This window comes from Schistocerca serialis, chromosome 7 (genome assembly GCF_023864345.2).
Source record: "Schistocerca serialis cubense isolate TAMUIC-IGC-003099 chromosome 7, iqSchSeri2.2, whole genome shotgun sequence".
In the NCBI taxonomy this organism is placed as follows: domain Eukaryota; kingdom Metazoa; phylum Arthropoda; class Insecta; order Orthoptera; family Acrididae; genus Schistocerca; species Schistocerca serialis.
The window spans coordinates 125,781,039-125,807,131 of record NC_064644.1 but is presented as its reverse complement, the minus strand read 5'-3'; the positions used below and the strand labels follow the sequence as shown (position 1 = coordinate 125,807,131).

The following is a 26,093-nucleotide window of genomic DNA, read 5'->3' as shown; positions in this document are numbered from 1 at the left end:
GTTTTGTATTTAGAATACTGACACCTGCCGACCACTCTTAAAGCCTTGTTTATTTATTACTTTACATAGTTTACACCCACATTGAAGCACTAAAATCAGACATAATACAACAGAGTCTACAATGATTAAGTTTATGTCTTAGCAGTCAGCAATTTCTTCGTTTCCCAAAATTCCGCTATAATCTGGCTGCTCGTTCTTCTGCAGATATGACACTTCTTCCGTTCTGATGGGTTGAGTGTCAGCCGTGTGTATTTGTTCTTCAAAAGCAGTTTCTCTTCTCTGTGTTTAATTTTGTGTGTGGTGATGTTGAATTCATCCAGATCACTTTGTACTTCTTTAAACCAGATGTTTTTCTTTCACTGTTCCAGAAGTAGTTAAAAAGTTGTTTCAAGATTCTAATATTTGGTAGGCGAGATATGTGACCGAGAAATGCAATCCGTCTTTTCCACATTGTATCAATAACCGATTCACTTTCTTTATATACTACTGAATTGGGCAAAAGTCTCCACTGCCCATTAACTTGCTGTTTTTTACAGATAATTGTTTGGAGTATTCTTCAATCAACTTTCTGCAATTTGTCAGTTGTTGCTTGAGTATTTAATTTGGAGTAGTGTTTCACTTGCATATGTTACTTCCAGTTTAACGATGGAGGAGTACTGTTTAAATGTAACATTCATTGAGAGAGATTGTTTTTTGTAGGTTGGCCTGTGGTTCTCTGCACTCCCTTTAGTTTTAATGTTCTACTATCTGTTTATGCTCTTTCATTAGCATTCCAGGTAATAATCTCACCAAGATATTTAAACTTTTTTACTATTTAATTTTTTGATCATTTTTGGAGTATGATATGGGATGTCAACTGGGAAGCTGGGTGTCATATCTGTTTTCTCAAACAAAATTTGCAATTTAACCTTTACCACTAATCATTCTAGTTGTTCTGTCTGAACCTTTGCTTCATCAGTATTGTTTGCTAACAGTGCCAAATCATTTGCAAATGCAAGGGAGTTAAGTCAAATCTTTCTTCCAATCTTAACAGATGGTGGGCATATCTTGTTCCATTCGTGGATGATTTTCTCCAGCTCACAATTGAACAATAACGGACACAATCCATCACCTTGTCGAAGGCCAGTATAAATCTCAAAAGGTTCAGAGAATTCATTTCTGAACCTTACTCTAGCTTTGATATTTTAAAGGGTGACTGCAGTGAGGTCCACGAGTTTCTGATGTAAACCAAATTCTTTAAGAATTGACAGTAGAGATTCATGATGCCTATTATCATAAGCTTTTTAAATCAACAAAGGTGATCACTAGCTTCTTGTTCCTGACACTTTGATGTTTCATTATCCACTTGAGACTAATAATTTGATCAGGAAAGCTTTTTCCTGCATGAAAGCCTCCTTGATATTTGCCTAGTTCACCATCAAGCTGTTCATGAATTCTGAGATACAGAACCTTGGAAAAAAATTTGTAAGTAATATCCAGCATGGATAAATCCCTATAATTAGTTGGATCCAATCTGTCTCCTTGTTTATGTAGTGGATGAATTATTGCAACATTCCATTTCTCTGGCAACTTCTCAGTATTCCAAATGTCAGTAAGATGTGTAAGTTCAGAATAGTTAAATGTACATTTCCAAAGTTCTGCCACTAGTTGGTTCTCACCTACTGCTTTATAATTGCAAAGTGAGTTAATTGCTGCTTGTACTTCATCTGGATGTGGTGGTGTAACTCTTCCTAAATATGTTTTGTTTCGTGGATAGGGGTCAAATTCCAAATTATGTTCAGGTTCCACACTATTTAGTAACTGTTTAAATATCATTTAATTGTCATAATTGCTATGTGCTACCTTTCTGTTCGTATCCTTCATCATAAGAGTAGGTGGGGTGTGTACTTTGACTGGTACTGTTTGAATCTCTGATAGTAATCTCTTGTCTTGTGGTGATTGAAAGCATCCTCAATAGATTTTAGCGAGTCCTTATGAAATTGCCTTTTGACCCTTCTAATTTCTTTGGCAGTTGAACGTCTAGCATTTATTAATTCATCCCTGGAGCTTTCAGTTCTCTTTTGTTGCTCATTTAACCAGGTCTTATGTATATGTTTAATTGCTACACCACATTCCTCATTCCACCAAGCATGTTTCTTGCATTCCTGTAAAGGAGCTACTTCTGCAGCCAAGGCTTTTAATCGATTGACGGTTGCTTCTAGATTGTCACTTAAACGTAGCCTATTCTTGATCTTTCATGATATAACTAGGGTCATATGTTCTCTTTGTATCTAACTTTTGAGGTTTGCTTTTTCATTTAGGTGTCAGTTTGATTTAACTTTTTGAAATATAGTGGTCTGAATCAACATCGACTCATGCAGCGCTTTAACATTATAGATTTCATTATGGAATTTCTGATCCGTGGCTGCATGATCTATCTGGAACTCTCCTAGCTTGGTGTTAGGGCATTTCCATGTTATTAATGTTGTGGATTGGCAAGAGAGCCAACCCACTATGAGAGGAAGCCTAAAGGCACGCGTTTTAGCTCACGCAGGCTGGTGTGAGGTCTGGAACAGGTCAAGGAAATTAGACTAGCAAGAAAGGACGTAGCTGTGGAATACTTCACTTTAATCCATAAATGGTGAACATCGCTCTTGACGGTACATGTTTTACAGCATCAATAGTAACTGGTAATGGCGCCTTGCTAGGTCGTAGCAAATGACGTAGCTGAAGGCTATGCTAACTATAGTCTCGGCAAATGAGAGCGTATTTTGTCAGTGAACCATCGCTAGCAAAGTTGGTTGTACAACTGGCGCGAGTGCTAGGAAGTGTCTCTAGACCTGCCGTGTGGCGGCGCTCGGTCTGCAATCACGGATAGTGGCGACATGCGGGTCCGACGTATACTAACGGACCGCGGCCGATTTAAAGGCTACCACCTAGCAAGTGTGGTGTCTGGCGGTGACACCACAATTAACTTATATGGTCTTCTCTTAAACCTTGTTGTCTTCAAAACCAATCCATTTGTAATACAAAATTAAATTAACTGTTCCCCGTTCTTGTTTGTAAGTTAATGCGCTGGCCATTGTCCCATCACACCTCGAAATTTCTTCTCTTGTCCTATCTTCACATTACAGTCTCTAAGCAGAATTTTATTGTTAGTCTACAGTACGGTCCTTACTAGTTGATCAAGTTCATCCCAGGATTTTCCCGTCCCATCCTTGTCAGTTCTATTTTTAACATTAGTTGGAGCATAAATATTTATCAGTGTGTATCTTTGGTTTTCCGCCGTAACTGTTAACAATGCCATGCCGTTCTTTACATCAGTCATCACATTCGTGAGGAGAGGCAAAGACAACTATATTTTGTTATTGTGAGTATGATTCAGCTTCAAAATTCTCAATCGCATTTTATTTGTAGTGTTGATTTAAGTATAGAATTTCAATGCTCAGGAATTGGATGAAAAATCCTCAGTGGACTCCCATTTTCTATTATGTACCAAGAAACCCACACCAAATTGGGGAACATTTTCTATTACCCTTTCTACTGGTGATCCCTTATAGAGTCGATATCCTCCTCATTTAATTGAGGCCTGGTCAGTAGTGCGTAACTCTTTAAGGGCTGTGATGACTATGTTCTGTTGATCTAAGACATCTGTTAAATGTTTCATTTTACTAACTTCCATTAAAGAATTAATATTTACTGTTGCAAAATATGAAAATCTTTCTAGTTTGTTAAATTTTAGCACCTTCTTATGTGGAATATGTTGCATGTTTGTTTGTTCATTCAGTGCGTCACTAGGCACTCCGGCTCGCCTTCGTCCTCTGTGTGACACCCCACCATATCCGAATGGTGTCTTCACCTGGATAATCTTGTCGTGACTGTCCAAACCGGAGGATTCTTTCAGTAGAAGGCTCCTCATATTTGTTTGATTGTCTGATCAATGATCAGTTGTCTGACCAAGGTCAGGGTTCACAGTTCCAGAAGTAATCTGGAAGGGTGACGGGTGAATTATGGATGGTAAAAAATGAAATTGATGGAATGTGTGTTTGGTCCACAAGAGCTATTTTATTTCGCTCAAGTCCGCCAGCAAGCTGGTGAGGACCCCCCTGTCCGCCACCTGGGACGCGCCTCAGTATTGTTCACTCAGTAATTAGAGATGATACTGGTGCCTAAATTTATTCTGGTGGTGTATGTCCTCTCCCATATGTACAAAAACTATTACTTTAACAACAGTCATATCGTATTCCCATTCTTTACATCAGTCATCACATTCATGAGGAAAGGCAAAAACAACTATATTTTGTTATTGAAAGCATGATTCAGCTTCAAAATTCTCAGTCACATTTTGTTTTTACTGTTGATATAAATGTAGAATTTCGGTGCTCAGTTTGCTGCAATGCTTTCCTGTTAGGTACTTGTACTCAGTCCTCAGTAAAAATTTATATTTGAGTACAAGAATATTTACAGTAAGAACTATATAAATTTCGCTGTTAGCTTAGAATCCTAAGACAATGAAGTTGATTAGGTACCTCTTGTACATGTAATGTCCGACTGGGTGATTGACACCAGTAAATAAACTATGTTATGTTGTCAGTGAATTTGTTGTGTAGCCTTAACATGTCAGTTAATGTCTCACATTTTAAACAAGGTTTCTCATTGTGTTTTGTACAGAAAATGTGTTAATAATCGTATTCTTAGTTTATCTTATGTTTCTGCCATACTTTATTATAAGATACCACAAATTCACAGTTATTGATCATATCTTAATAAATCGTGCTTGCTCCCTTTTTGAATGAATGAACTCTAGTGGCTCATTGCCTCGTACAATTCTTTTGTAACCAAGACCTGTTGAGTGGACTTACATCTCAATTATCTTAAATGTAAGTGTAGGCATCTGTAATGATTGGAATCATAATATTGTCATGTTGATGCTGATAGTGAGGCCCAGGAGAGGGTGAAAGCTGGTGCACTCCTGTGGAGTAACTCCAGGAAAGAATTCCCCATAAGCAGTACTGCATGCCCTCGGCCAAGAACCATGTGTCACCACTGGGGGAGGTGGTATGGAGGGGCAATCAAATTGTGTCGACTAAAAATTTTTCTGCACAAGGCTTTGAATCTACTGCCTCAGAGTTAAATAATGTTGTGCAATCATGTGTTCCTGATTTTGTTGCCAAAGATGGATTCCCTGTTTCTAAAACATCATTTCTTATATATTTTTAAAGTCTTCACTGTTACGGCCTTGGACAGGAATTGGTATCCTCAGCAATCTTTCTCCATACTTCTGTTTTCTATTTTTCTCGCTATCTTTGTATCTCTACCTTGATAAGGTCATGGTCGTCCATTCCGATTGATGAAACATACTCTTCATTTCATTATTTGGGTCAGTGGAAGCGTCAGATTCCACCTATCTGCTTTGACCCATGACGTAAGGATGTTGTTGTGTGTGACGTCATTACAGCATGGAGTTTGAGTTGGTTGTGTTTGTAGATGTCTTGTCGTGTTTGATGGCGCCCTCTGTGTGTGTATGTGTGTGTGTGTGTGTGTGTGTGTGTGTGTGTGTGTGTGTGTAGCTAGCCATTCTCAATGCACTATTGTCTATTCTCAGTACATGTTAGTCCCTGTTGTTCGGGTGTCAGTCCCAATTCTTTGAATAGTACGTAGCATTCAAAGAACTGTGACTGACATTGCATTGAGAATGGCTAGCTACTTGCCGAAATATGGATTTGCGTAATAAAATCTAAAATAAAAAAAGGATGACTGAGTGCACCCACTTTCTGAATGGAAGGTACCACCACAGACTTCAATAAACAGTAATAATTCCAATTCAAAAGAAAGCAGGCACTGACAGATGTGAAAATTACTGAACTATCAGTTTAGTAAGTCATTGTTGCAAAATGAAATGATCACATACATTCAGTCATGGGTAAAGCAGGTGGTAGACTTCGGTTTATTGGTAGAATACGGAGGAAGTGTGATCAGTCAACAAAAGAGATTGCCTACAAATCACTCATGTGACTGGTTGTAGAATATTTCTCAAGTGTGTGGGACACATACCAGATAGGATTAACAAGAGATATTGAATCTGCAAAGAAAAGTGCAGCACGAATGGTCACAGGTTTGTTTAATCTGTGGGAAAGTGCCACAGAGATGCTGAAGGAACTGAACTGGCAGACTCTTGAAGACAGACATAAACTGTCCTGAGAAAGTCTATCAACAAAGTTTCATGAACCAGCTTTAAATGATTACTCGAGGGATATACTACAACCCCCTAAGTATCGCTCACATTGCGATCATGAGGATAAGATTAGAATAATTTTTGCATGCGTAGAGGCATTCAATCAATAATTCTTCCAGCACTCCATACGTGAACGGAAGGAAAGAAACCCTAATAACTAGTACAATGGGATGTACCATCCGCCATGCAGCTCACAGTGGTTTGCAGAGTATATATGTGGATACAGATGTAAAATGCTGACACAAGCTCTTTATAGAAGAATGGAAAAATTGGTATGAGTCGACATTGGATTCCAGAGAAATGTAGGCACGTGTGAGGCAGTACTGACACTATGACTTCTCTTGCAAGTAGGTTAAGGACAGCCAAACCTGTGCTTACAGCATTTTTTGACTTAGAGAAAGTTTTTGACAATGTTGACAGGAATACTCTGAAATTCTGAAGGTATCAGGGGTAAAACACAGGTAGCAATATGCTGTTTATGACTTGTCCAAAAACCAGATGGCAGTTATAAAGAGTCAAGGGGCATGAAAGGGAAGCACTGGTTGAGAAGGGAGCGAGAAGGGTTGTAGCCTATCCCCGATGTTATTGATTATGTACATTGTACAAGCAGTAAAGGAAATGAAAGAAAAATTTGGAGTGGGATTTAAAGTTCAGGGAGAAGAAATAAAAACTTTCTTTGAGTTTTTCCGGTGATATTGTATTTGTCGGAGACAGCAAAGGACTTCAAAGATCAGTTGAACAGAATGGACAGTGTCTTGAAAGGAAAATATAAGTTGAATATCAACAAAAGCGAGAGGAGGATATTGGAATGAAATCAAGTGATGTTGAAGGAGTTAGATTTGGAAGTGAGACACTGAAGGCAGTAGATGAGTTTTGCTATTTGGGCAGCAATGTGACAGATGATGGCCAAAGTGGAGAGGATATAAAATATATACTGGCAATGGCAAGAAAATCACTTGTTAACATTGAACATAGATTTAAGTATGAAGATGGCATCTGTTCTTTCGGACATCTCCAAAGGTCATCTGCCGGTTAGTCTTTAATGATATGAAGATGACATGTGTTCTTTCGGACATGTCTGAAAGAACAGATGCTATTGGTGACCGAGCAGCTCTCTAGAATGAAATTACAATTAGATTAATACCATTAGCTGCTGACGGGCATGGATGTACGTAAATGGGGACAGTTGAAAATGTGTGCCCCGACCGGGGTCTGGGATCTCCTGCTTACACGGCAGACGCTCTATCCTGAGCCACTGAGGGCACAGAGGATAGTGCGACTGCAGGGATTTATTGCCAGAATGCTCCCCGTGAGACCCACATTCTCAACTTACAGTCCACACACTACATCCGTAGTGTCCCTGCCATTATACCCATTATTCGCAGCATACAATCTACCAAATCCCATAAGAGTTCAGGCAAATTGTGTGCATCCGCACTGAAGTAGGTCATCAGCCAGTTAGCCTTTAACAATATGAAGATGGCATGGGTATAATGGCAGGGGGACTACGAATGTAGTGTGTGGACTATAAGTTGAGAATGTGTGTCTCACGGGGAACATGCCAGCGATAAATACCTGCAGTCACAATATCCTCTGTGCCATCGGTGGCTCAGATGGATAGGGTGTCTGCCATGTAAGCAGGAGATCCGGGGTTCGAGCCGTAGTCGGGGCACACATTTTCAACTGTCCCTATTGATGTATATCAATTCCCATTGGCAGCTAATGGTATTGATTTAATTGTAATTTCATCATAGATTTAAGTGTCAGGATATCTTTTCTGAAAGTATTGGTGTAGACATTAGCCATATGTGGAAGTGAAACATGGACTATAAACAGATAAAGCAAGAACAGAATAGAAGGCTTTGAAATGTGGTGCTAGAGAAGGATGTTGAAGGTTAGATGGGTAGATAATGTAACTAGTGAGGAGATGCTGAATAGAATTGGGAAGAAAAGAAAAGTGTGGTATAACCTGACTAGAAGAAGAGTTTGGTTGCTAGGACATTCTGAGATGACAAGGGATTACCAATTTAGTACTGGTGGGGGAAGGGTAAAAATTGTAGAGGGAGACTAAGAGATGAATATAGTAAGCAGGTTCAGAAGAATGTAGATTGCATTAGTTATTCAGTGAAGAAGAGGCTTGCACAGGATGATTTAGTATGGAGAGCTGCATAAAACCAATCTTCAGACTGAAGACCATAACAGCAACAACAACTTTGTTACTACAGTTTAATGAGCAATATGATGGAAGAGTATTGTTGTATTGCGTTGACCTGCTGATAGTGGGGCAGAGTTGATTTTGTAGTAGATTTGAGTATTAATTATTCATCGCCGCTAATTCCCTTTCCATGTAATGTTCCAAAATTACCCAATTTAGTTCCCAAAAGAGCATGGCTCCCTGCCAGTGGTTCAGTAAAGAACTTTTTTTGAGTCTGACAAAGGTGTAAGGCACTATTCTTTGCTAGATCTTTTCATTTGGGGTAATGTACCTAGGTTTCATCTCCTGTTGCTAGAAAACCGTTACCTACAACCTAGAAGTTTTTCTTAAGTTCTTCACAGGCACTGATGCAACGATTCCTCATATTGGCAGTCAGCTGACGTGGCTCCCATCTTGTGGGTGCATTATTGGATCACAGCATATCGTGGACAATATTATGTGCTGAACCAACAACAATATCCAAAGTAGTGGTTATTTTGATAATAGTCATCATCATCATCTTGGACAGTTTCCAGCCACTGGCTGGGTCTGTCGGGAACACAAGCCTCTCCATCGTGTTCTGTCTTTCCACCATTCCCCCTCTTCCACCTTCGTCCAGTTCTCTCCTCTTCTCGTCACACATTCCTTCACTCCCTTCACCCATCTATCTCTTGGTCTTCCTCTGGGCCTTTTCCCCTCCAGTTGCAGATCAAACATCCTCTTTGGAATTCTTCCCTCATCCATTCTCTTCATGTGTCCATACCACTGCAGTCTTGATTTTTCTATCCTGTCCTGTACTGGTTCCTTCTTTAGTCTTTCCCTCACATACACATTTCGCAATCTGTCTCGTCTTGTTACACTCGACCTGCTCCTCTGGAACTTCATTTCACTAGCCTGTATTCTACTTTTGTCGCTTTTGTGCATTACCCATGTCTCACTTCCGTATGCCAATATGGGGACAAAGTAGGTTCGGTATATAATTCCCTTGGATTTCTGTGGCACCTCCTTGCTCCAAATAAGCCCCCTAATGCATTTGTAGAACTGCCCTGCTTTTCTGCACCTTTCATTTATTTCCATTGCGTTTCCCCCCTTACTTTCAATCATGCTTCCCAGGTACTTGAAGTTCCCTACCACTTGTAGTTTTTCCCCTCCACATGTTATATCCATACTTGGCCTATTCTTCTTCCTTGTTGTGACAATTATTTCACTTTTCTTTGCAGAGAAATGCATTCCATATTGTGTGCCGTTGCCGCCCATACATCTAACTGCTCTTGCACCTCCTCGCAATTTCCTCATAACATCAGATCATCGGCAAAAAGCACTGCTTTCATTTTATGATCTCCAATTGCATCTGATACTTGCTGTAGGATTTCATCCATAACAATAATAAACAATAAAGGCGAAAGTGCACTTTCCTGTCGCAGCCCATTTTCCAGCTTGAACCATGCAGTGCGTTCCCTCCCCACTTTCACACAACTCTCACTTCCCTCATACATTTTTCTGACTTTTCGTGTTATCTCTTCATCTATCCCTTTTGCGTTCAGCACATCCCAGAGCTTGTCCCTACAGATACTGTCATACGCCTTCTCAATATCTAAAAAGGCCATGATTAAGTCCTTCCCGTACTCGTAGTGCCTTTCCTGCAGTTGCCTTACCGCAAATATGAGGTCCGTTGTTGATCTTCCCGGTCTGAAACCATACTGCTCCTCTTGCAGTCTACTTTTAATACTGCTTCTTATTCTCTTCTCCAGGATCTTTTCATAGATTTTTCCACAGTGGCATAGCAGGGTGATTCCTCTGTAGTTCTCACATCTCCTTTTATTCCCTTTCTTGAAGATCGGGACTATAATTCCTTTCTTCCAATCCTCAGGAATTCTGTTCTCCTTCCACACCACCCTCAGCACTCTGTATAGCCACTGGGTTCCTACTTCTCCTGCTGCTCGTATCATATCCACTGTTACTTCGTCCCAACCTGGTGCCTTGCCCCCTTTCATCCTCTTTATGGCTTCTTCCACTTCATTCCAAGTTAGATCATCAATTTCCCCACTATTATAATCATCTGCTGCCTTAGGCTCTCCATCGCTGTTAGTTACCCGCTTGGCGGCATTCAACAGATCTTCAAAGTACTCCTTCCAAATCTTTTTGAGCTCATGCATTTCCTCCACAACTCTTCCATTATTATCCATGATCCTCAGGCACTCGCTTCTGTCGTTCCTCTTATTTCTTACCATGGCGTAAAGTACTTTTTTGTTCCCTTCACTGTCCTCTTCTAACATTCTTGTCCATTTTTCCATCCACTTCTTCTTTTCCGCCCTTACTATGGTCTGTGCCGCTTTCTTGCTTTCCTTATATTTTACTCTAGCTTCCTCTGTTCGGGTCTGGAACCATTCTCTGAAGGCTTTGTTCTTTCGAAGTACTGCCTCTTTACATATGTTGTTCCACCATGGGGTTTCCTTACTTCTCCTCTTTGTGCTAGTTCTTCCGCACACAGTCTCAGCTGCCTCAACTAGAGCCCTCTTAAAATCTCCCCATTCTTCTTCCACTGTTCTCTGATCTTCCTTTGGCAGCTTCTTCCTGATCAGTGGCTGGTACTGGGTCCTCCGTTCATCCTCTTTCAGCATCCATGTCTTCAACCTTTTCTCCTGTATATTTGTTGCCCTCCTATCTTTTTTCTCTCTCAGGGTGGCTACCAACAGCCGATGGTCACTGTCTAAGGCCTCAGATGGAATGACCTTAACATCTGTGAGGCTGCTCATCAATTTTATTGCACTTTTAAGATTTTCATTTGAATCACGTGTGTAGTTTGTGGTGACACTGATCTGTATGTAGTCTGCACTCCAGGTGTAGCATGTACATGGCACTGGGTGTTTTTGCATGCTTAGACTTCTTTAGTAATTAATTGCATGCGACATGCATACTGCTATAGCTGTCCAAAGTATAAATTTGTGCAGGTCATTGAGGTCTTAATAGTTATTATTTTATTTATAAGAAGCTTGTATTGCAGATTGTTTATAGCTAGCCGTTGATCCATCGCTATAGCAATCCAGTGATAACGGTTTAGTGTTACATCACAACTAGCAATGGTCTCTGATGTCCTATATTATTATTTCCAATATTATTAATATTTCTCCGCAGATTAAAGACTGGTATGAAAACATCAACTCTCTTATAAAGCCCATCTCGCAGATTGTTTTAAGTAAAGACTCATTAGTTAATCTCTCACAAACTCTGTTCAGCATAAATTCGCCAAAACCGGACATACAATTACAGTAGCTTTTTTCTTTGTTTTTTGATTTCGACTTTCCATAATTTCTATTGACTGTTTCAAGAATTCTTTCCTCATTAGGAAAGTATCAGTTCTTCAGGAAAAATATTTCTTCAGATATATGTTAAAATATCCTAGGAATAACATTGGACATGCCACAAATATTTATTGATTATTATCAGTATACACGTAACTGCCACGTACAAGGACATTAAGTTATTTTACATTGATGTATAATTAAAAAAGGAAGATATCATCTGAGGTGTGTTTGCTTAGACCATTTCTTGTGGTTTCCAATTCTCTCCTGTAAAAATTCACCTCATGCAGTTTTGTCATCATACCACGGTTCATTCTGATACAAAACTGTGCTTGGGTACCTAGCACTTGGACGTTGTCAGACAGTCCCGAGATTTGGTACTCATTATTGATAAAAACCTTACTTGACTGGCCCATATTCATCAACTAAAGACTATCTACATGCAGAAGCCTAACTTTGCTTTCATGTTCATGCCTCTTGGGATGCATATAGTGCTGCCTGGGCCCTGGTTTCATTCCAATTGGACTGGTTGCTAGATTCAGGGTTCACTGGCAGCTTCAGCTTTGAAATTGTTAGATCCAGTTCATCATCATGGAGTACTACTGGCCACTGGTGTCTTCCAGATTAGTCCCATAGACAATCTCCTCGCTGGAGTTGGGGATATTCGCACTTCAGTTGAAACAGTATAACTGTTGCTCGCTTATGCAATTACCACCTTACAATTTCTTAAACATCCAACATGCATACAAGGAGCATCAAGCCAGGCACCCAGTCTCGGGTGGGACTATCTGGTGGAATGCACATCAAGGCCCTCTGCTGGGATCTTCACCTACACCTATATTTCTTAAAATGTTCCCTGTGGCTCCCTGTACCCACTACCCTCTTCTCTGTGTTGGTTAGTACCGAGGCTGCAAATTAGAAGATTAGAGCTAGTCTATTTTAAGGCCCTAAAGTTTGTCCCCCCACCACCATGACCTTTTGCAGCCTGTTCCTTTCAGTTCGTGTGAAGCATCATCTACACTGGCAGCTCTCAAATCATGTCTAGGGCAGGATATGCTTTTACATCTCCTGTTGGTCAGGTAAATCATTTGTTGCCTGGAATATATGTCACTCCTCCTTCTGGAAGGAGTCCACCATCCTATGTCATCTCCATTTTGGTCATACAAGGTTAACTCTTAGTTTTACTTTTGTAACAAGCCTCATCCACATTTTGGTTGTGGAGTCTTAACAGATAGTAGCTTATATCCTGACGGCAGTCCACTGGCGGTTCTCCATAGTAAGCATGTTCTTCCAGATTATTTGCCTTTAATATTGGCAGACAATTGAGACACATTTGATCTGGTTCTCCAATTTCTCCATGAAAGTAGTTTTTATTCTCAGATATAACATTTTAAACTAACTTTGAGGTGGGGTGAAGTTATTGGACTTGGGTGTTTCCATTTTTACTCTGTTTTAATTGCTTCTCAATGTGGTTTATCTCTTTTTCGATCACACCCTATTTTTTATTTTAGGAATAGCATTCTGTTGAATAGTGAGTGCTGTTCCCCTCTTTCGTACTTTTTCTATAATAGTTCAGGGGTAGGACGACTGTGGGAGGGATGGCTCCTATCACCTGCAGAGCCTTGGAGGATAACCATCTTCTGCCGTAATTATTCCTTGTACAGTGTTTTATTATTGATGGTCCAACTGATGTCCATCACATTTTAGGCTTCCCAATTTTGCTCATATAAATCTCCCAGCCAAAAGGCTTTCTTTACTCTGTAACTGCCTTCACCCTTAATTGTGGGTGGTCAGATGCGGGTAGGGTTACTATTGCTACAGGTGAGCCCTGGGAAACCTTTCACCTGATCTGACATATGTACTGGCTCAATCCATATTCTTTTTCTTCTTTGTAAATTTTTTCTCACCTCTGGCACCAGTAGTGCCTTAGTACTGTGATTTTATCACTTACGTGTACCTCCATCATCTCATCACATTTCCACTGGACATCACTAACTCCAGATGAGCTACCCCTTGACTGACAGACTGATGATCTTGCTGTTCAGTTCCTTAACTCCCAACTAACTGTGGGTATGGTTTTTGGGCTCCCTTATACCTCCAGAAATTTGCTAGGAATGATAATAATGATAAGACTTTTCATAACTGAAGCCAGATAAGGTACATAAAGCCATTCAAAATATGGAAAAAGGAAAGGCATGTGGAAATGGTGTTTCATTGGAAGTCATTAAATCTCATGTCAGTGTATTAAAAAATTAACTTGCAAAATGTGTACAGATTGTCTGTGAAGGAAGAAAATTCTCCCAAACAATAACAGTGTTACATTTGTTGGACTTCACATAAAAAGGAGGCACAAAAGACAACCTGTAAACACATCAGCCTCCTCTCCACAGTGTGTAAGATATTTACTTAAACCATTACCAGTTGTGTGGGAAAAAGTCTAGATTTCATTACAGCTGACCTGAGCAGTGGATAGATCACAGTGGACCATTTACACGTTGTAAATAAAATTACAGAGTGGATAATGAGTATGAATTACCACATTGTCTTGGTAACGTAAGTAATAAAAAAACTTTTGAATTAGTTTCAATAAAATCTGTACCAACAGCCCAAGAGAAAGAAGGCATTTATTCAACCTATCTCAGTGTACTGAAGAAGTTGTACATCATTGCTGCAGCTTCCACTACACTTTCTCAGAACAGTGGGAGATTTAGAATTGAAAGAGGGGCCAGAGACGCAGATTCCTTATCACTTAAACTATTATCAGTACTGCTGTAAGAAGTTTGCAGGTCTTTACAGTGGTAAACTGAAGAAGAAATAGGTATTCATGGAACACACTCAAATTGCCATTGTTTTGTTGGTGACTTTGTACTATTTACCCTCTCACAAATAAACTTCAACAATAAATGGGAGAAATTTATAAAGCAAGTTGGAAATAAGCCTAGAAACAAATTACTAGAAGACTAAAATAATTTGTGACTAACATGTTGGAAAGGAGAGAGTAGAAATAAACTTTGCAGTCATAGAAGCATCGGTTGCTTTTTTTATATTTAGGACATTTGAAAACCATGACCAGAAGAACAAGAAACAAAAGAAACAGATGATTAAAAATTTAGTCATGAAAACAAAATTATGTGACAATAAACCGGAATAGAAGATTCAGTAAAGGCTGTAACGAAAATTAAATACAAGTGAATGGAACTTGTACCCAGATGAATGAATGGAAGCTAGCCCAAGAAAGTTTTTTGTTATTTCACTGTGTGCTATTTAGCTGTCCACATGTCCTCACCTTGTATCATTGTCATTTTCCGATACTTTGTAATGTAAAATCCTGGAGTTTGAATGTCCATTGGTTTCTTCTTTTTGTGGAATATAGTACATTTCTATGGTGATTATAATACAAACAGGTTTAATAAAGAAGGCCACATTATCAATTTGGTACAAAAAAGCCTGGCCCAGTATTGATAAGTACTGAAGCTGTAATCCAGCTGTTCGTTCAGACACGCCATATTGAAGGTTTTGTACTTTGAAGTTTGTTTTCCCTGCTTTACTAATGTTTTGTTTGTCTAATTCCAGCAATCGTTCAACAACTCTTCCAGTCGAAAGTAGATTCAACTACACCACCACTGAAATCTCACCAAGTGGTTCTATCTTAATATCTGTAAATGAAGGTAAGTAGTAATGCCTTTGTAGGTTGATGGAGAATCTCTAAAAGGAAATAATTTTTAATCTTTTTCTTTTCCAGCTGGTGAAGCACATCTGATTAGTTTAATCAGTCGAACTGTTATACACAGGCATCATTTCAAACATTCAGTTAGTTGTGTGAAGTTTAGCCCAAATGGCAAACACTTTGCTGTTTCCAAAGAAAATAAAGGTAAGTTTTGCATCAAAAGTGCTGTCTTAAAACTATGTGTTTGTACTTAGAATAGACTGAAGGTTCTAAGAAAATTATTACTATGTAAACAGAGGTTAAAAATGCAGTGAATCTTTTGAAACAGAATTTTGTGTGTACTGGCTAATTGCTGGAGCTCTGACAGGTTTAGATCTATAAATATGAGGAAAGAACAGCTATCAGTCACAAATATGGTGTTTTTTAAAGTGTGATGCATATTAGATCCTGAAAGACCCGTCTTCATATTTGTGACCTATTATTTAGTCGTTTTTGTGCTTGGCAGCTCCAGGTGGCCTTAATAAATAAATTCATTTTAATCTATGTTTTATGAATGAATGAGTCAGTCGGCTTTCTGTACTTCAGCTTTTTAGGTGTTGCTGTATTTCCAGTATGTATTCTGGAGAGAAAGCTCCATCATCAGGATTTCTAAGATTCGCTTGAAGCTTTTTGTCATGGCTTTGTTACAGTCAAGTCTGAGAAAGGTTACTTTATCATATACATAGAAAGAAATATTAGCTCTAATAAAAATGAACATCACTATAAAATTTCTGCATGTTATTATCTGCTTCATTAGTGGTCTGTGGTAGAATTTCTCTAAGTTGTTGGTTTTTCACTGTATGAACTCAAATGCCACCGATAAAATTTCAGGGTTTTTGCAGGTGTATTTTCTAAATATTTTGGTATAAGTGACCTGTAGTTTCCTGTTGCTCAATACAGTGTAATTATGTTCCATTTGATTCCTTGCCCCATTTGTCTTTGTATCAGTATTGCACTGAAAACATCTGCACAACTGTACAAATGTCGATAGACTGTGTATCTTGCTTGTAAACAAACTTGTTCCATTCATACTCAATACTTGATGTTGCAATAGTAATGCTCTCTTTACTCGTCATCTTCAAGCCTCCATTCAGTACTGCATGTTTTTGTCTCAGCCTTGTTGATCTGGCAGTGGTAGTTGTAATACACAGCAGTGTGGATTGTTTTACTGACACAAGTGAACTAGCACTGGCAAATGCGAATTCTGTCTGGTGTAAATGACAGGTGACTGCAAGTCAACAGCATTCAAGCATTTTCAGCTTGCATTTACTAGGGTTCACTCATATTCCACTGGCTGTTAGTCTTTTAGCAAACCACAAAGGAAGTTTGTGTCATTTGTGCTTTGGCAGTACAGAAAGCTCTCATCTGCTGTCTTATTTACTTCTGTTGTTGTTATGAGCTGCTTGAGAATTGAAGTGTTCAGTGTAGGTCATAGAAAGATATGTATGTCACAGCTACTTTTTGGGATCCAAGAGATCCATAACACAGATGCCAAAATAAAAGAAATATAATTGGTAGAATATTTCCAAAGCACTCAAAGGTCCAAGTAGATGATAAATTCATTATCTACTTGTATCAGGCTGGAATAAGCTGAATATTCATGAGTTTGTAATTATTTTTATTAAAAATGAAAAGCAAGATAAATTTCCTTGAAAGATGTGTGAGTATGTATCTATTGTAGTGATTGAAATTAAAAATACATCTAATTACAGGGCAGAGAAAAATTGTCACGAAATTTTAACCCTGGATAATTTATGTCAGTAGGAACCAAAATTACTAATGTTGTGTAGGTCAACAATGCACAATTTTTAAACTACCGAAACTTGGCACGTCAAGCTCCAATTGGCTGCGGAATTGCCCTGTTGCCAGATGCTCTGGACAACACATGACTGCAAATGCTTTGGCTGCTGGAGATCGCGATTTATCCCAGGTGACCTGCGCGCTCAATGGTGGCGTGCCAGCCTTCCACCCTGAGGGCCTGGGGGCAAATCTGCCGGGGTCCGACACATCCATTGTAGTTTCATGATACAACGTACAAGGAACAAACCTGTCAACAACTGTTAGTTCATGTACAGAAAGTCTTTTACAACATACACCATGCCACTGATGCAAGCCAGTGGTGGCAGTATTTTGCTATGGGATACATTGGTCTGATAGTAGTAATCAAAGGCACCATGACAGCTGTAGACTATGTAAATGTGATTGTGGACCACCTGCATCACTTCATGATTGATGTCTTTTTTATAGCTAGGACATTGTTTACTTAAACCAGGTGCTTGAACTGGTGACCTTCTGACATGACACAAGCCTGGTAACGTCGAATGGTGTTTTGCCGGACTATTTCAAAGATTCCTGCCATTGCCCTGATGTGATTGGCAGCATATTGAATGCGATCCATTAATTCCTCGTTGTTTCTAAGTGGTTCGTGTCCGGATGGGTGAGCTAGAACCTTGAAGAATCCCTACAGGAAAAAGTCCAGTGGCGTGAGGTCTGGTGATCGTAGAGGCTGTGTCCTACGAGTACGTATGCCAATTACCCAGCAGTCGAAGAGTTCATTTAGACATCAGCGCACAGGACGATTGTTATGTGCGGGTGCCCCATCATGCTGCAACCACATGCATAGCCGTATGTTCAGGGGAACGTCTTCCAGCAGGCCAGGTAGAGTTTCTTGCAAGAAGTGAAGGTAATTTGCCCTGGTAAGTCGAGGAGGTAGATGGGCCAGCCCAATCAGATGGTCACCCACAATGCCTGCCCAAATGTTGAGCGAAAATCGTTCCTGGTGTCCGTGGACATATGTGATGTGAGGATTTTCCCTTGCCCACTAATGAACATTTGAGTGTGTAGTAAAGGCCATCCCGATGGAAGGTGCACTCGTCAGTAAATAATACAATGGTAGGGAAATTGGGATCTCGTGCAGCACATCACAGAAACCAATGGCAAAACCCTTACCTGTGTTCATAGTCCACCACAAGATTTAGGTCTTGGACAGGGTGGAAACTAAATGGATGCTGGCCATAATCCCTCAAAACCTCCCATACTAACCGATGTGTGACCCCCATGTCATGTTCAGCCGCTAGAGTACTGGTCATAGGTGCTTCCTCAAAGCGCTCGAGAACAGTCTCTTCAAATGCAGCATCCCCTAATTTTAGAGGTCTTCCAGCATCACCGTGCTATCCTGCTAACGACCCTGTTGCACCAAGTCACCGGTGAATTGCTGTCAACGTTTGTGGGTGTTGGTGGCATCTTGCTTGGTATTGTTCCTCATACAAACGTCCAGCTTCATGCACATTACCATTGGCTAGTCCGTTAACAAAAACCTTATCTCGTTGTTCTTCAAATGAATACTGTGCGTCCATGCTTCCTGTATGATTAAATCGCAGGTGACGTGTGTGTGCTCCGAAGCAAAGCTTACGTGTGAATGCCTCTGAGGTGAGTTGGAGACAAACAACAAGACCTATTCGACATGTGTGCGTATCACGTTGGGGCAGCGACAAGGCGAGGGACATTTGTATGTGTGAACCGACAACCATAGCGCTGCCCACCAACCAACGAACGGCAACAGAGCAATCGGAGCGCGTGTTGCCAATTTTCCATAGTTTAAAAATGGTGCATTGTCGATGTACACATCTCTAATTTCCTGCTGGCATCAGCTATCCAAGGTTAAAATTTCGTGACACAATTTTTCTCCACCCTGCAGTGAGCTGCATGGCAGAGGGTGTGTCCCATTGTACCAGTTATTAGGGTTTCTTTCTGTTCCATTCACATATGGAGTGCTGGAAGAATGATTGAATGAATGCTTCTGTGTGTAATAATTATTCTAATCTTATCCTCATGATCCCTGTGTGAGGGATACATAGGGGTTGTAGTATATCCCTAGAGTAATCATTTAAAGCCGGTTCTTGAAACTTTGTTGCTCAGGACAGTTTATGTCTGTCTTCTTGAGTCTGCAAGTTCAGTTCCTTCAGTATCTCTGTGACACTATCCCATGGATTAAACAAACCTGTGACCATTCATGCTGTCCTTCTCTGTATATGTTCAATATCCTCTGTTAGTCCTATCCAGCACGGGTCCAACACATTTGAGGAGTATTGTAGAACCAGTCTTGCAGGTGATTTGTAAGCACTCTTTTATTGTAGACTGATTGTACTTCCCCAGTGTTCTACCAATAAATCGAAGTCTACCACCTGCTGTATCCACGACTGAGCCTATGTGGTCATTCCATTTCATACCCCTACGAAGTGTTACACCTAGGTATTTGTATGAGTTGACCAATTCCAATAGTGACTCATTATATTAGTCATTGGATAATACTTTTTCATTTTGTGAAGTGCAAAATTTAAAATTTCTGAACATTTAGAGCAAGTTGCCAGTCTCTGCACCACTTTGAAATCTTATCAAGATCTGACTGAATATTTATGCTACTTCTCTCAGATGTACTTCATTATAGATAACTTCATCATCTGCTAAAAGCCTGATTTTACTATTAATATTGTCTGCAATGTCATTAATATATAACATGAACAGCAAGGGTCCCAACATACTTCCCTGGGGCACATCCGAAGTTGCATCTACATCTGAGGACGGATGACTCTCCATCCAAGATAACTTACTGTGTGCTCTTGTGATGTGCTGAGCTGTATCCTTGTATTAGTGCCACTTAAAGTTCACGTCACAACCGGATGTATTGAAACATTTACTCACCCAGTAGATAGTGCGCAGTGTTCCCGACCTACCTTGCTTTGCTTATTCAATATTGTCTTCCCGGTAGCTGCGTCCGTCTCGCCTAAATCACACTGAAATTAAGACGCCAGGATCGCAGATTAAGTTTTCCAAAATCAAAAGTCAAGACTGTATTCATTGTTGAACATTTATGACAACCACAGTGCGATTTGTTATCACTCACACACGCAATATTCATGTGACCAGGCCTCTTACACTTAATCGTCACATTAGGTAGGTCGGAAACTTCCAGTCTTTAACAATGTTCACAATTACACTTTTTTGGTACCGACCGGAAAAATTAACTGACTTGCTGCACTTTTGCTCCATGAGAATCTGACGGAGAAATAACTGAGAACTGCACCAGCTCGGACCTTATATAGACGAGTGCTTGAATATTTGACTATTTCTGTTAATATATTATAGTTTATAATTACCCAGGGTTAAAATGATCCTTTCTAAATTGGTTTTGAAGTTAACTATTGGGTTTTATTACTTAAATAACATGAGTGAGCTGTATCAATTTAAATTACGCGGAACTAACTTGTGCATCCGCAGTGGGAATTCCCGACTTCTAACCATGGCAACCATCTTCAACAATAATTTTTACTTATTCAAATTTACTTAATTCTTAATTAATGCACTTACAAAGTTGAGACTGGAGTCATTTTACGTAGAAAAATAAAGGTAGCAAAAGTATCAAAACAGATCTCGGAATTATTTAGTAGTTTGGTCACAATTGGCACCGAAAGTCATACAGGCTACAGATTTCAAGTCTTAGGATCTATTTAACTAATAGACTTTTGGTTAATTTAAACACTTTGCTGGAATCAGTAAAATTTAGGCTTTCTTTTGGATGCAGTCTTATAGCTGAATTCGATCTATTAGCTCACTCAAATTTTACTTAATATGTATTGCACAATATAAGTCATTGTTCATAACTTTTAATAGGATGCATTTCCAATAAAACTAATTAGCTCATTACTTTCAGAATAGACATTAGAATGTACTGAAATAATAGATTTTACTATGGGAATTTTATTTAAACTATTTCTGAATTCTGTACTATGAGGCTGAAGGCCACAGAATCTGTAGTCGGAATCTGAGTAGTGAAAATGAAGGGAAAAAAAAAATTCATTGCTTAACTAAATTACTGAAGGAGTGTAAAACCAAAATGGTATAGCAGTGGGCAACCCTGCTTCGTTACACTCTCTACCAAAAAGTCCTCAGTCCAGTCACAAATTTCATGTGATACCTCATAAGATCTTACTTTTGACCACACATGGTATACCATATCTTCCTTGTGCATATGTTTATTGTAGTGTAATTACATGGTTGATAAACGGGTGTATCACCATTATGTTATAGAGTTTTTCATGGTAAGTAAAAATCATTTACTGGATTTATTCTCTCTCTCTGCCCTCAAAAAAACTATATAGCAGACTTTATCTACACCTACATCCATGGTCTCCAAATGTCTGTGAGGTGCATGGCAGAGAGTACATCCCACTGAACCAGTTATTAGGGTTTCTTCTTGTTCCATTCACATATGGGGCACAGGAAGAAAGATTGCTTGAATGCCTCTGTGCATGCAGTAATTATTCTAATCTAGCCTCATAATCCCTGTGTGAGTGATACATAAGGGATTATAGGATTTTCCTAGAATCATCATGTACAGCCAGTTTTTGAAACTTACTAATAGACTTTCTCTTGATACTTCACGTCTGTCTTCAGTATCTCTGTTACACTCTCTCATGGATCATACCAACCTGTGACCATCTGTGCTGCCCTTCTCTGTATATCTTCTTCATCCCCTGTTAGTCCTATTTGGTACGGGTCCCATCCCCCCAAGCGGGTCCACAACTCTTTTTGTGGATGCGTGCGTGGCGAGCACGGGGCCCCGAGCCATTGCAGCCTTCTTTCTCTCCCGGGCTGCATTTCCTTTCCCTTCCCCTCCTTTCCCCTCCATGCTCCTTTCCCCTCGCCCTCTCCTCTCCCTCTATTGGTGTCCTTGCTTATGTTGGCCCCCGCTATCCTCCTGGTTCTGTTGGTTTTACACTCCGGCTTTGTTGCGTAATCATCTCCTCCTTTTGGCATTCCTTGGTCCCCCTCTCGGGTTTGACCTCCATTCCAAAATTTCTCTTCCGTAGTGTGAGCCATTTGGGGAAGAGCACCTTACCTAGTGTCTCCGACGTGCACCCTCCTAGTACATTCCACCTTTTCTTTTACGTCGTTGTCTGATGCTAGGGTGCATACCCAGCACGGTAGCCAGCCCGTGTGGTGGGGTCGCTATGTACCCTTTTGGTTGAGCCCCCTGAACACACAGGGATCACACTTCTGATACCTGAGCTGTGACCTCCTCATGCACGCCTTGGAGTGGTTGCTCGTCATCCTGGATCATCGGAACTCCCGGCAATGGCCGCCGTGCCAGACGGCCCTTGCTGTGGCTGGGTGGCGCCCGTGAGGAGAGCCCCTGATCGGAGTGGGTGGTATCAGGGCGGACGCTATGCAGATGAAATGCATACGGGTCCAAAACTCTGGCCGTTCTTCTGCGGCCGTCTCTCTGCGTGGTACTGATTCCTCAAGTGCTGCTTCTCTTGCCCCTTCGGCCTTCCCTTCCATGGCTACCCCCTGGGAAGAGGGTCAGGCCCGTCGTCTAGGGGCAAAACCTTTCCCCCGTTATCTAGTTTGCACCAGGACTGATGGAGATACTTTCACCAGTGTCAAACCTTTATTCTTTGTGGAACACATTGAAGACAAGTTCGGCGAAGTGGACTCCCTGAGCAAGATGCGGTTGGGTTCGTTGCTGATAAAACTGCTTCGGCTGCCCAATCTGCGGCCCTTCGTGCCTGTACCCATCTTGGCACAATTCCTGTGTCCATTACCCCTCACCAGTCTCTAAATATGGTACAAGGTGTGATTTTTTTCACAGGGACCTCATCCTTCAAACTGATGAGGAACTTCGGGACAATCTCGGATGGCAGGGTGTTCACTTTGTTCGGCGCGTTCAGAAGGGTCCTAAAGATAATCGTATTGATACTGGTGCCTTTATCCTGGCCTTTGAAGGGGATACCTTTCCTGAGAAAGTTAAGATTATGGTCTATCACTGTGATGTGAAGCCGTACATCCCACCTCCTATGCGTGTTTTAAGTGCTTGCGTTTTGGCCACATGTCTTCTCGCTGTTTCCAGGACCCTCTCTGTGGTGACTGTGGACGTCCACTCCATGAGGGGAGTCCCTGTGTTCCCCCTCCTGTATGTGTAAATTGTCATGGTGGTCATTCTCCACATTCACCAGATTGCCCAGTCTATAAGAAAGAAAAAAAGATACAGGAGTATAAGTCCCTTGATCGTTTAAGCTACACAGAGGCCCGTAAGAAATATGCACGATTGCACCCTGTGTCCATGACATCTAGTTACGCCTTGGTTACATCTTCATCCCCCTTCCTTACCCCCATCCCGGACCCCTCTCCTTCCCCCCTCCCCTGCGGCTCCCACACCTTCTCCTCTGGGCGCTGCTCCCCCTCCCCAGCCGGAGAAGTGTCCCACTCCTTCGGCGTCTGCCGGTCAAGGGCGCCTCTCCCGGGATGCCCCTTCCCGGCACCTTCCAGGTCAAAGGTCTGCTGCCACGCGGCGACCGCGAGAGCCGCGGTCTATCGGCCCCCAGGTCGCCCGGTCTCTTTCTGTTCCTGATCTTGCTGCAGCTGGCTCCTTTATGCCACACAGCCCTCCTCGATCTCAGCCTGAAAAGAAGAAGAAACATAAGTCCCGGGACAACCCCTCCTTGTCGGTGACGGGTGGGGACCCGGCGGTATGACTGGATGTAGCGTGTTCAGCCCTCATTTAAACCATCGTTCTGTGGTTCTCGAATGGAATTGTAATGGCTACTATTGTCACCTTCCTGAATTGAAATCCCTTCTTTCGTCCTACCCTGCAGTTTGTGTGGTTCTCCAGGAATCTCATTTTACTGATGCTCACTCACCGACCCTCCGTGGGTTCCGTGTTTTCTGTTGAAATCGGGTCGGACTCTTGCGGGCTTCTGGTGGCGTTTGTACGTTGGTCCGTACAGACATTGCTAGCACGTGGATTCCTCTCCAATCTACATTGGAAGCGGTTGCTGTTAGGGTCCACTTAGACTCTGCAGTCACAGTTTGCAATCTTTATCTCCCTCCTGACAGGACTCTTACACCTGCTGCCTTAACCACCCTTCTTCAGCAACTTCCTCCTCCTTGGGGATTTTAATGCTCATCATCCTTTGTGGGGCAGTGCCTTTCCATCTAGACGAGGTCTTCTTATAGACCAATTTATTGCAGACCACGACCTGTGCCTTCTTAATGATGGCTCCCCTACTCATTTCAGTGCCGGTCATGGTACCTTTTCTGCCATTGATCTTTCTCTTTCTTCTACCTCTCTCCTCCCTTCATTACACTGGTCGCCACACGACGACCTTTGTGATAGTGACCATTTCCCGTTGATTATCACGCTCCCTTCCCGCTCCCCGATGGACAGGTTACCTTGTTGGTCTTTCCACCGCGCCGATTGGCCTCTATACACTGCACAGGTCGAGTTTTCTCCCTCTTTGTCGGGTTGTATTGATGACGTCCTACGTGACGTGTCTGACGCGATTGTTCGCGCTGCTAACCTTGCTGTCCCGCGCTCATCTGGACCATTTCGTCGCCGGCAAGTCCCGTGGTGGAGTACGGCCATTGCCATTGCCATCCGTGATCGCCGTCGAGCTTTGCAACACTTTAAGAGGCACCCATCCGTAGCCAGCCTTACTACCTTCAAGCGCCTTCGCGCTAAAGCCTGTTATTTAATCAAACAGAGCAAACGGATATGTTGGGAATGATTCGTTTCTTCCCTTGGTTCCACTGTCCCTCTGTCACGGGTATGGGCTACACTTCGCTCTCTCCAAGGTTGCCATCGGCAGTCCACCCTCCCAGGCCTTCACCTCCCAGATGGCATTTGTACGGACCCATTAGTTCTCGCAGAACATCTTGCGACCCATTTTGCAGTGGCATCAGCGTCAGCCTCCTATCCAGCTGCTTTCCTTCATCAAAAACAGCAGGCTGAAGCTCTCACCTTATGTTTCACCACTTGTGAGTCAGAATCTTACAACGAACCTTTTACTGAATGGGAATTTCTTTCTGCTCTATCTTCTTCTCATGATACGGCCCCTGGCCCAGATTCCATTCATAACCAACTGCTTCAACATTTCAGTGCTCCACAACGGCAACATCTTCTTCGGGTGTTTAACCGTATCTGGCTCCAGGGTGACTTCCCTTCTCAGTGGAGGGATAGCATTGTGGTTCCTGTCCTTAAGCCTGGTAAGAACCCCCTATCTGTTGACAGCTATCGGCCAATTAGTTCGACCAATGTTGTTTGTAAGTTACTTGAACGGCTGGTAGCCCGTCGGCTCACTTGAGTCCTCGAATCTCGGGATCTATTGTCCCCTTACCAGTGTGGCTTTCGAGAGGGACGATCTCCAATCGATCATTTACTTTGCTTGGAATCCGCAGTTCGGCAGGCTTTTTCCCAGCGCCGCCATTTGGTTGCAGTGTTTTTTGACTTTCGCAAGGCCTATGACACGGCATGGTGCTATCACATCTTACTAACCCTTCATCAGTGGGGTCTTCGGGGCCCACTCCCGATTTTTATCCGCCAGTTCCTGATCCATCAGTCATTCAGAGTTCGAGTTGGTACTGCCTTTAGTTCTCCACGGACCCAGGAGACGGGCTTCCTTCTTTGTCCTGTCTTCCTCGCTCCCTCCCCTCCACCCCTCCTTGGTTAGTTCCTCGGCCTCGAATTCGGATGGATCTCCGCCGCGGTCCGAAAGATTCCATCCCCCCCCGGTGGTGTTCCGTTCCTTTTTCCGCCAAATTTTATGGGAGTTTCGGGATGCTGTTGTTTTTTACACTAATGGCTCTAAATCTGCTGATCATGTTGGGTATGCCTTCACG

General features: G+C 41.6%; 1 protein-coding gene across 2 annotated transcripts in view; it reads left to right on the top strand.

The window, feature by feature from the left end:
* Positions 1-26,093, top strand: part of LOC126412810 (periodic tryptophan protein 2 homolog) — a 117,721-nt gene that overhangs the window by 459 nt on the left and 91,169 nt on the right. Inside the window, exons 3-4 of one of the 2 annotated variants that reach the window (XM_050082593.1) lie at positions 15,284-15,378; positions 15,453-15,581. In XM_050082593.1, coding sequence (XP_049938550.1) covers positions 15,284-15,378; positions 15,453-15,581 — 224 coding nt within the window. Of the gene's footprint in view, positions 1-15,283; positions 15,379-15,452; positions 15,582-26,093 lie in introns of those variants that run through there. The other variant, XM_050082594.1, reaches the window with a different exon arrangement.